The sequence below is a fragment of the Cebus imitator genome, unplaced genomic scaffold (assembly GCF_001604975.1).
Source record: "Cebus imitator isolate Cc_AM_T3 unplaced genomic scaffold, Cebus_imitator-1.0 Scaffold0, whole genome shotgun sequence".
Lineage (NCBI taxonomy): Eukaryota > Metazoa > Chordata > Mammalia > Primates > Cebidae > Cebus > Cebus imitator.
Window position 1 is genome coordinate 3,713,532 of NW_016107315.1, and position 11,311 is coordinate 3,724,842.

Sequence of the window (11,311 nt, forward strand, 5' to 3'; positions counted from 1 at the left end):
TGAGGCTGCCTTCCCTGGCTCTACCCAGCACCCGGGATCTTCTAGGGTGTGCCAGGGGTGGGCAAATGATTGGCACACTGCAAGAGGGCAGTGGGAGTACACCAGACACCTTGGATTCTGCTGTACAAAATCTACCCTCAAAGAGATTAAACGAGTGTCTGCCACAGGCTCTTCAGAGCCATGTCCCTGGGGTGTGGAGAGCTCATCTGGCTGTGTGGAGAGGCATGGTCACCCTTTCCACAGATAAGACACAGCCTGGGCAAATGCCTGGAGGCAGAAACACAGGGGAGGGACATGCCCAGGACACAGTCAGCAGTAGGGGTTAGCCCATGTGGACCCGTGGGGGAGGATAAATGAGCTAAACCTGGGCTGAGGGTAGTCACAGAGGCCTTGAGGGGCAGTGAGGGAGTGTGGGGGAGGTTCAGCTGCTTCTGATCCCTCCTACCGTCCTAGGAAGCCCCTCAGCTTTGCTGTCCACCCTTAGTGTCCTCCTCTCCATTGCCGCCCAGTCTGGCTTTTTCCTCTTTGCCTTCGCTCTCTAGCACCATCTTCCCTCCCTTCCCTTCCTTGCATACCTGCACCCAAGCCTGCCTCCCCAGCTGTGGCATCAACACTGTAGTCACAGGCCCACTCCTGCCAGCCTGTGACGGTGGTGAGGGGGGGCGAACGGCGCATGCCCAGCCTGCCCAGCCGTGAGATGCCGTAATTGGCACCTGTCATGCCGCTGTGGCTCATTTTAGAAAATCAACAGGGGCCCTTTCCGTCCTGCTGCTAGCAGGCACCGCAGAGCCTCCCTCTGGAGGTCAGCAGGTCTGAATGGTAGCCCCCAGCCCAGCTTTCCCAGGGTAGCCTCCCCAGTTCAGACCCTAGAGCCATCAGGCTGCAGGGGATGGTGCCCTGCCTTAAATGGGGCTAGGGCCCTCCCCCTGGAGCCAAAGGAACTCCATGGAGGGGCTGGGCGGGGCCCAGTGATGGCTGTGGGAGCACAGAGCTCCTGGGAGGGGCTGCTGAGGCCTCCCTGTGAGTGCCCCAGGCACGTCCTTATAAGCAGAATTCTGGAGCCCACTCCTAACTGGCTCCATGATTTGCCTCCTTCCTTGATTGGTTTTCAAGAATGTGAAGCAGGGGTTGGTTTAGTTTTGGTTTTTAAATTTGGGTTTAGCAAATGTGGGGGTGGGGAGGTGGGCAGGGGGAGGTGGGAGTCCAGGCCTCTTGGGTGAGGGGTCCAACCCCATGTCCATCTGTGTCTCTCCATCTGTCTCCTACTGCGATCGTCTCTTTTTGAGATGCCCCTATTTCCTGGACTCTGGCCCTCCCTGCCCCTAATTGCAGGCTTCTCCAACCCCATTCACCATTTTCCAGCCCTGACACTGCTGGGGGGTGCCCTTTCTGCAGGACGACCCTGAGAGTGAGGATGTGGAAAGGGGGTCTAAGGCCAGCACCCTAAGGCTGGACTTCATCGAGGACCCAAACTTCAAGAACAAGGTCAACTATTCATACACGGCTGTACAGATCCCCACGGACATCTACAAAGGCTGTGAGTGTGCAGAGCGATCGGGACAGCCCATCCCACCTGCTATGGGGGCAGGCCCACTGCCAGCGCATTGCAGAGTCCTTGGGGACAGAAGGCCAGTGCCATCTACCTCTGGCCTCCTATACCTGAGATCACTCCTGCCCGCCTCTCAGATTCACCCACATGCAGGCTTCAAGCACTCACAGGCAGAGCCTCGCCCTAACACCCAGAAAGTTGCCAAACGCTGAGCCTCTGTCCCTGTGCATGCACGGTCTCCTGCCCACATGTCCACAGGCACCCACATGAATGCACGCACACACACACCGTTCCCCACGTATGGGACTGAGTGCCCGCCTGCCCCTGAAGCAGCGCCTCACCACCCTTCCCCATTCCCTGGCCCCAAGTCGGAGTGGTTGAGAAGCTGCCACCCATCAGGTGGACACAGAGGGTAGGGAAACAGGGAACCACTCCTCACTTACAGATACCAACCCTGTGACACTGCCCTTCGTCTCCTTGGCGCAGAACCAAGAGGGTAGGGAGTTTTCCTGCCCAAAGCAGCCAGGAGCTGGGGGTGTGGGGAAGGGGGATACAGAAGAGAGTGGTTGAGAGTCCAAGCTCCAGGGACAAGGCAGCTTTACACAATGGGGAAACGAGGTCACTATAGCTACAAGGATTTAAGTCAGATATGAGGAGGAACTTCCTGAAGCTCCTGGGAGGTAAAGGGGGAGGAAGCCAAGAGTCAAACACTGGAGGGGGAGCTCTAGCAGCAGGATTGAAGGCATGAGTCCTGTTGTTTCTGGCACGGCTCTATGGGCACCTACAGAGTAGCCTCAGAATCCAAGGAGTCCACTGGGCTGGGACTCAAAAGTCCCAGAGCCACTGCCTCGACTACGGAATGCCGGGAATTCCCAGGCTCCTCAGGGAGGCCCTCCACCTCAGGGTCAGCTAGGCTTTCTGGGCAGCCTCAGGCCAGGGTGGGGAAGGGCGCTTCTCCCTGTTCCCCCCAGACTCCCCGCAGGCCACCTGCCTGAGCCAGTCAAGGGGCACTATCGCAGGCAGGCGTGCTAATTAAAACAGGAGCCACACTGCCCTCCCCAGTCACCCCTCGCTACCCACACAAATTACATTTTATATGTTTTTTATTTACTGTGTCACTTTTAATTAAATCTGTAATCACCTGCCTGAGGGGGCATGGTCCCCTTTCCTAACTCAGCGTGATCTGAGAGTATGTGTGCGTGAGTGTGGGTGTGCGCACATGGGGCTAACAGGCCCTTTCCAGGCGGAGGCAGGGGTGTTTGCGCGAGTGTATCTTGCCTGAATGGGTATATGCATGTGGGGGTCACAGGTACCTGCAAGGATAGCCCACACAGAGCAGGGGTCTCCTCTTGGCCCTTGACCTGAACCAGGGACACCCTTCTGCTCTAAGCCTGTCATTGTGCAGATAGGAAAGCTGAGGCACAGTGAGAGGTGGGGTCTGACAGGCAGACTCTCTCAGGGCAAACAGTGCTGTGTGAAACTCTGGAGGGCCTGACTTTATTTTTTTCTTAGAGAGAAAAATAGAAATTGTTCAACTCACTACGTTTCTAAATTAGGAACAGGACCATAATATACTGTTCAATAAGCAGAACCAGCGCTCGAAATGTGTTTTGTTTTCACATTACGGTCAGTTACAGGAAGCACAAGAACAGAGTGTGAAGGGAGTGGGAGCAGGGGCAGGGATCAGGCAGTAGACACAGCAGAGGCCCCAGGCTCCAGAGGGGCTGCCCGAGGGGAGAGTGCCCAGGAGGTTGTCACCGTGTCACTGCCCTGGGACCAGGGCAGACGCTTTCAAATTGTAAATCACGCTTTCTGCCTTTGTCTGCCTGCTAAAGTTGGTCTCTGGTTCTCACTTGGGGTAGATTTTTTATGGGGATCCCTGTACGGGGTGACAGTGGCTGGGCTTTATGTGGGAAGAAAGGGTGGAGGTCCCTGGAGGAGCAAGGAGGCACAGAGGCCTGGCAGAAGCAGCCGTGTCCCACTCCTGTTATTTGGTCCAAGTGTCCAGGAATAGGGTCACTGCCCACATGAGAACATGTCCCACACACACACACATCGGGACGCCCCAAGTTGGGAGTCGAGTGTACTGTTCAAGCCATCCTGGGTCTCTGCCCAGGTCGAAGGATGGAGTCCATTCTCTGAGAGGAGCCTTGTTATGTGTGTGAGTGCAGGGCTGGGTCTGGTCAGGGGATCGTACATGTCACCTACAAGGGTTGGGGAGCAGGGAGAATGGGGTAACTGATGGTAGGGGGTTGTGAACAGGACCCCCAGATGTCCCCTGTAGGTACAGAGTGGTGTGTAGGTATGAGTGTGTGTGCCCTTGTGCCCATGGCAGCAGCTGGGTTGCTGGGCAGGTGGGTTTCACCTGGCTGGAAACACACAGGTTAGACACAGGTATACCTGTTGGGGGTGCAGGTGTGTACATGTGCGCATGCATGCACAAGCGCACGTGCCTGTGTTGGAGCAGGATCTGGCACTGCCCCTGCCCCTCCAAGAGCCCCCCACCCCCACCCCTGCTTGCTTCTGGCCCCAGTTGATTAATCATGGAGCTGAGTGGCTTCCAGCTTATCAGGTACCTTAATAGCTGAATAATTCCAGCCCCATCAGCGGGCCCTTAATTGCTTTCTTGTGGCTGCAAACTGGAGTGCATGCTGAATGGGTGAGCTCCTCAGGGACCAGCGCTAGCTCCAGGCAGCATGCTGGACCGAGGCCTCCTAGCTCCCAGCACCCTGCCAGCTGGGCAGCCCCTCTCCAGAGGCTACTAGCCACAGCTGCCCTGCCTACTCATGTGGGGCCTGGAGGAAGAGTAGGCTGAACTGTTCCTCTCACAGCTTGGGAGGGGGTGAGGACCAAGAAGTCTTCCTGGAAGAGCTGGGGCAGCCCCAGCTGGGTCCTGGGAAATAAGGAGGGTCTGGATAGGCCGAGAGCAGGTGGGGCATTCTAAGTGCAGCCATGCGCATGAGTGTGGTGGTGGTGGATTGGGCGGGACACAGCCCAGGTGCTCCCCACCCAGCTCCCCACTTCCCCCCAGCCACCGTCATCCTCAATGAGCTCAACTGGACAGAGGCCTTGGAGAATGTGTTCATGGAAAACCGCAGGCAAGACCCCACGCTGCTGTGGCAGGTCTTCGGTAGCGCCACAGGAGTCACTCGCTACTACCCAGGTAGGCACAAGCCCCTATCCCCTGTCCCCCATCACGCTGCCTTTCTCCATCCCCCACCTATCCTGGGGGGAAGGGGCAAGATGGCTGCCCTGTGGGCGGGGGTGGCCCAGCCACCTCTACAAGGCCTGCCTACCCAGATCAGCCCTTTCCTGCCAGTCCAGTCCCCCTCACCTTCTCTCCTCCCTCAGCCACCCCATGGCGAGCCCCGAAGAAGATCGACCTGTACGATGTCCGAAGGAGACCCTGGTGAGCGAGCAAGAAGGAGCTGGGGAGGGACACCCCCTCAGCTCCCCACCTCTCCTGCCTGCTCCCCTCCCTCCCGATTTCCAAGCCTCCAAGCAGGGTGCAGCCAGCTGTATCCAATTTTCATTTCACACATCGTTGCCACTGGAAAATGGATCCCATCACCCAGGCAGGGCTCCCAGCTGCCATGCCCCCCGTCCACTGCCCAGCACCTCCACCCACTCAGGACTGAGAGATTGGACCAGAGGGGGTCCCCAAAGGCAGATGTAGCTTCTGTAGAGTTGGCCAGTCCCTGCCCCACCCATCTGAGCCCCAGAAACCCCTCCCCCCTCTACTCTGCCTCTCCCGCAGCTCCCTATGACCCTCCTTCCCTGCCACCTGCACCATCCCATACACAGCTAGACTCTGCCCTTGGGCCCCTAACCCGAGGCAGAGGACACAATAAGCCACTGTGGAAATGTGCCTCCTGCCCTCTCCGGGGATCACCTGCTCATATATCCCCCTGTGACTTTTTCCTTGCTGAGGAGCCAGATCATTCATGTCATGGGCAAGGACTGTGTCTGTTTCATTAAACGTGGTGTCGTCAGTGACTAGAACCCTGTGTGGCCCACACAGTGCATGCTCAAGAGAAACATGTTGAATCAATGTGTGTGAAGGAAGAAAGGACCCACAAGGTCCCAGTGGGTCTGGCCCTAACAGCAGCATCTCCTGGGCAGGTATATCCAGGGGGCCTCGTCACCCAAGGACATGGTCATCATCGTGGACGTGTGAGTGAGCAGTGCTGGCAAGTGGGGCTCGGGCTGGGGCAGGGGTGGGGAACAGGCTAGACTCTGCTGCCCTGAACATCATGGGGGATGGGCAGGAGAACACTGCAGGTTCCCCTGGCGCCTCCACGGCCCCTGCTTGACCTCTCCAGGAGTGGCAGTGTGAGTGGCCTGACCCTGAAGCTGATGAAGACATCTGTCTGCGAGATGCTGGACACGCTCTCTGATGACGACTATGTGAACGTGGCCTCGGTGAGTGCCAAGGCAACAGACAGGGCGAAATGGGTCACCCCACCTGCCCTGCTCCTGTGACCACCACCAGCCCCACGCAACAGCTGCCTGCCCAGCCAGCCCGAGGCCACTCACCACCCTGCTGTTCCTGCAGTTCAACGAGAAGGCGCAGCCAGTGTCATGCTTCACACACCTGGTGCAGGCCAATGTGCGCAACAAGAAGGTGTTCAAGGAAGCTGTGCAGGGCATGGTGGCCAAGGGCACCACAGGCTACAAGGCCGGCTTTGAGTACGCCTTTGACCAGCTGCAGAACGTGAGCCTCACGGGTGGGCAAGCGGGTGGCTGGGGAGGGGAGGGCCCAGGCTTGGTGACACCCAGAAAATCAAGACGGATGGCCTCGTTAGCACCAAACAGGCAGCTTGGACAGATAGCACCATCTGCTGTTGGGGAGGAGGGCCAGAGGTCCAGGCCTACTGGGGGATTGAGGCTCTGCCCCTAGACCAGGGAGGACTGAGAGCTGGAACTGAGAGCTGCCTGCCTCCGCCTCACTCCCCGCAGTCCAACATCACTCGGGCCAACTGCAATAAGATGATCATGATGTTCACGGACGGTGGTGAGGACCGCGTGCAGGATGTCTTTGAGAAGTACAATTGGCCAAACCGGACGGTGAGGCTCAGCTGAGGCAGGGGCTGCCCTGACCTGGGCCCAATACATGGGAGGGCTGTGCCCTGGTGGCCGAGGCAGTAACCTCAAGCCCCCCACAGGTGCGCGTGTTTACTTTCTCCGTGGGACAGCATAACTACGATGTCACACCGCTGCAGTGGATGGCCTGCGCCAACAAAGGTGCCTCCCTAGGGTGTCACTGCCAGGGGCCTGCCTGCCATTTCTTTTTGTCCATCGCATTTGTTGTTCCAAGTGTCCATCCATATGCCCAGCTGTGTGTTCACCCACTGCAAGACAGTGCCTCCTCCCATCCACGAGGCTGTCCCTCCCTCTATCTGGGGGCTAACGTGTCACCTGCCTGAGCCTCTTTCTGCCCATCTGTCTATCTGTCCATTGTCCATCCATCCCCAGCTTGTCTGCTCCTGCATCCGTTTGCTGACCCATCCATCTCTCTGTGCACTTGGGCCTGGCTGCCAGGTGGACTTTGAATGGCATTGCATTCCAGAATAAGGGACCTCAGACCTCAGGCTCCTCCATCCCCGTCTCTGCCCCCTGCTCTGCTTCGTGATACTGCTGCATTCGCTCCCCCTCCATAGCACTGCCCATGGCAGGGCAGAGGCCAGGAGCACTAGAGGGAGAGGACGCCAAAAAAGAGAGGAGCCCAAGGGCAGGGCTGCAGACACACCCCAAGTGCAGGGTCCCTTGCACATGGGTCCTGCAGCACCAGCAAGGCTCACTTCTGCCTCTCCTTCCTTCACAGGCTACTATTTTGAGATCCCCTCCATAGGAGCCATCCGCATCAACACACAGGTGAGACTAGGGGAGGCCCCTTCTCCCAGTCCCTGGCTTCCCTGCAGAGATGCTGTATGACTCGGGCTGCTTTGGGCCAAGGGCGCCCCCTGGTGGTGGCTGGTGCACAAGCCCAATGCCTGGGGAGGCAGAACAGGCAGTACCTGGGAAGGGCACTCTTGACCCCTACCACCACCCCCTCCCCAGGAATATCTAGATGTGTTGGGCAGGCCCATGGTGCTGGCAGGCAAGGAAGCCAAGCAGGTGCAGTGGACCAACGTGTATGAGGATGCACTGGTAAGGTCTCTGGGCAAGGAAGGGGTGGGGCTGGCACTCTTCCCCCAGGGATGTCCCCAAGGGTCAAGACCCTGGAGGGCCCCCTTATGGGGTGAACCAAGCACAAGAGAAAGAGGTGGCCTGAACCTGAGCCCTGCTCTGAACACTTGGGATGGGAGCAGTGCTGGCCACAAGTGACTCCATCATCTTCCTCTCCCTTCAGGGACTGGGGTTGGTGGTAACAGGGACCCTCCCTGTTTTCAACCTGACACAGGATGGCCCTGGGGAAAAGAAGGTAAGGAAAGGGGAGGGTTGGGGCTATGGAAGTTCCTGGGGAGGAATGGGCATGCCCACAGCAGGTCTGGAGGTGGAGGAGGGGCAGGGCAGGCCTGCACACTGCCTGTGAGAGCAGTTCAAGGCCTTGTGGGGGGTGGCTCCCCATGGAATTGAGCCCATCTTGGAGCCCCCCATGCCTCTGCTCCCAGAACCAGCTGATCCTGGGCGTGATGGGCATCGATGTGGCTCTGAATGACATCAAGAGACTGACCCCCAACTACACGGTGAGCATCCACCTGCCCATCCGCCTGCCCTGCCTCCCACGTGGACGCAAGGCAGGCTCAGCAGGAAGACTAATGGGTATTACAGCACCTCCATGGAGACCTCTGAGTTCAGGGGGTCAAGGAAGGCTTCACCAGGAAATGGCCTTGGGTCTCGAGGAAGGTGACTTTGGGTTGGCAAACTTTATGTAAAGGGCCAGACTGAATATTTTAGGCTTCACCAACCTAAATACCCATCTCTTACTCAGTTCCACTGATGTATTGTGAAAGCAGCTACGGACAAAACATAAACAAATGGGCATGGCTATGTTCCAATATAATTTTATTTGTGGATACTGACATTTGAATTTCAGATAATTTTCACATGTCACGAAATACAATTCTTCCTTTGATGTTTTTCCAACCATTTAAAAACATAAAACCATTCTTAGCTCATGGCCACATAGTAACGAGCAGCAGGCCAGACTTGGCCCATGCACGTAGGCAGGAGCGTCCGGGGCAGAAGGGAAAGGAGGGGAGGCAGAGGGAAATCTCTGGCCGAGGGCCCAACAGTAAAGAACAGAATCATAAACCAGGGTAGGGGCAAGATGGCAATGTGGCTGGCCCAGCGCCTGCAGTCAGGGAGTTTGCGTCTTGCCTGTGGAAGGGGGAGAGGTGTGGTATGTACACAGCATCATTCAGCCTCAGCCCCCTTAAGCCCCTGCTTGGCCCTGAGCAGGCAGGGGCTGTGGCATTGGCCTCCAAGTATAGTAAAAAACTGACTCGGGGAGGTGAGGGCTGGGTCCAGGTCCTACTTACTCCTACTTCCCCTCTACCTGGAAGGGAAGCCCCAGGTAGGATTCCCAAGGGTCCAGTCATCCCACTGCTCTCTCCTAAGATGGGGACACAGAGGCACAAATCAGGAGCATTAGTGGCTAGTGGAGGGCCACAGGGGTACAGGAGCAGCAGCCCTGTGGGGCCGGTGGAGGCAGAGAGGTCAGCCTGACTGACAGCTCATGAGAACCAGGAGAGGATGAGGACTGCAGAGCGGCAGCGCACATGGCCGATTAGCCTTGGCAAGGGCTGGTGCATGAGGGTCACCCCGCCTGTGGGCCTGTCTGGAGAGACAGGCTTAAGGCCATGTGGCATGGGGGGGCCCTTAGCCCAAGGCAGGCAAATAGCACTTCTCAGTGCGGTGGAAGTCTGAATAGGGAACTCCAGAGCCCAGGGAACCCCAGCCCATCCCTCCAGACCCTGAGCCCCGGATCTGCGCCTCCAGCTTGGAGCCAACGGCTACGTGTTTGCCATTGACCTGAACGGCTACGTGTTGCTGCACCCCAATCTCAAGCCCCAGGTGAGCCCGATGGGTGGCCTGGAGGGCGGGCAAACCTTCCACGATGGGGACTTCTGACTCTCTGCCCTGCCTCCAACAGACCACCAATTTCCGGGAGCCTGTGACTCTGGACTTCCTCGATGCAGAGCTGGAGGATGAGAACAAGGAAGAGGTAAGGAGAGGAGAATGAGGTGGGGGATAGAGCAGAGGAGCCTAGGGACCCTGCCCCTCACATCTCTGGCCCTTTCCAGATCCGTCGGAGCATGATTGATGGCAACAAGGGGCACAAGCAGATCAGAACGTTGGTCAAGTCCCTGGATGAGGTGAGGAAGCAGGGCAGGGGGCCAGGGAGTCAGGGTGGGCACCCTCCTACCCCACCACCCCTCTTGCCAGCCCAAGTACCTGACCCAGCCTTTTCTCCCAGAGGTACATAGATGAGGTGATACGGAACTACACCTGGGTGCCTATAAGGAGCACTAACTACAGGTGAGTGAGGCCAGGGCTGGGTGGGCAGAGAGGGTGGGTCGGCCCCAGAGTCTGAGCCCAGCTGCCCCTCCCTCTCCCATTGTGACCACTGTCCCAGTGGGGCACCAGTGCCCAGGGCTGCTGACTACTCACCCTCAGACGCTTAGTCTGCCAAGAGCCTCCCTGGCCCTTCAGGAACAAGCAGCAGGTCCTGAGAGCACAGGACAGTGCATCTGAAGTCTCCTCATCACTACTGGGTTGCATCCCTGTACCCAGGATACTGTCCTCCGCAGATTCACCACCTGCTCTCAGCCCGCTTCACAGCCTCGGGATGGAGCGGGTCCCTTGTGTCTCAGGCTGAGTTGGTGCAGGCTACCCTCTGCATGCCCCACACAGTTAGTCCATCCTGAAATGCCTGGGCATCCTCACAGCCCAGGCCAGCCCACAACTGTCCCCCACGCCCCACCATATCAGCATCAGCCCTGCTTCCTGCTGGCCCTCCTGTGGCCTGAGTATCTGGGGGCTGGTGACCCCACTCCCATGGCGGCACTGGCACTGCAGCTGGCTCACTGGCAGTGGCAGTGTCTGCCCTTTGTGGGTTAGAGGGAGGCTGCTGGGAGGGAGATGGTGTGGGGAGTCGCTTGGGGCTGTTTCTCAGTGAACCCCAGGAGGGTTTGAGGAGTGGAGAGCCCAGGCTCCTTAGAGTCTCCAGAGTGCCAGCCCCTAGACCATGAACCTCCCACAGCTAAGCAGGGAGAGGGGTCCCTGGTGGTGGGAGGAGGGGATGCCATAGCTGGGGCCTCTGCCCAGCTCTGCGGCCGTGGGGAGGGGTGCCAGTGTGGCCCACCTCTCTCTAGCAGTGACCGAACTTCCCCCCCTCAGCCTGGGGCTGGTGCTCCCGCCCTACAGCACCTTCTACCTCCAAGCCAACCTCAGTGACCAGATCCTGCAGGTCAAGTGTAAGTGGCCTGGCCCCTGCCTGCACCCTGCACCCCGCCTCTGTCCCGCACCCTGGCTGGCCCCAGGCAGCACAGGCAGTGCCGCCTGCTGGCGAGGCGGTCCCTCCTGCCCAGTCTGCCCACCCTCAGGCGCCCGCAGGCTGGGGCATCTCGAAAGTCTGTGGCAATCTGCATGCTCGCCTTTTCTCAGATTCGGTTCCAGACCATTCTTTCATGGTTTCTGTTGAGGTTGCTGTTTTTGGTTTCTCCTACTCCGTGTCTTCCCTCCTTAGCCTGCCTGCCCCACACAGTCCTGGGGGCTGCATTCTTGGAAGACACCCCCTCTCCTCACCTTCCCCCC

At 58.4% G+C, this 11,311-nt stretch overlaps 1 protein-coding gene across 8 annotated transcripts in view; it reads left to right on the forward strand.

Annotated features, from left to right (window-relative positions):
* CACNA2D2 (calcium voltage-gated channel auxiliary subunit alpha2delta 2) overlaps positions 1–11,311 on the forward strand; it is a 140,115-nt gene that overhangs the window by 116,434 nt on the left and 12,370 nt on the right. For all 8 annotated transcript variants that reach the window (XM_017534865.2, XM_017536278.2, XM_037740196.1 and 5 more), the window contains exons 6-22: positions 1,396–1,537; positions 4,581–4,712; positions 4,901–4,958; positions 5,672–5,722; positions 5,872–5,971; positions 6,105–6,263; positions 6,509–6,616; positions 6,715–6,793; positions 7,374–7,423; positions 7,610–7,699; positions 7,902–7,973; positions 8,164–8,238; positions 9,494–9,568; positions 9,648–9,719; positions 9,799–9,870; positions 9,972–10,033; positions 10,895–10,971. In XM_017534865.2, coding sequence (XP_017390354.1) covers positions 1,396–1,537; positions 4,581–4,712; positions 4,901–4,958; positions 5,672–5,722; positions 5,872–5,971; positions 6,105–6,263; positions 6,509–6,616; positions 6,715–6,793; positions 7,374–7,423; positions 7,610–7,699; positions 7,902–7,973; positions 8,164–8,238; positions 9,494–9,568; positions 9,648–9,719; positions 9,799–9,870; positions 9,972–10,033; positions 10,895–10,971 — 1,474 coding nt within the window. The remainder of the gene's footprint in view (positions 1–1,395; positions 1,538–4,580; positions 4,713–4,900; positions 4,959–5,671; positions 5,723–5,871; positions 5,972–6,104; positions 6,264–6,508; positions 6,617–6,714; positions 6,794–7,373; positions 7,424–7,609; positions 7,700–7,901; positions 7,974–8,163; positions 8,239–9,493; positions 9,569–9,647; positions 9,720–9,798; positions 9,871–9,971; positions 10,034–10,894; positions 10,972–11,311) is intronic.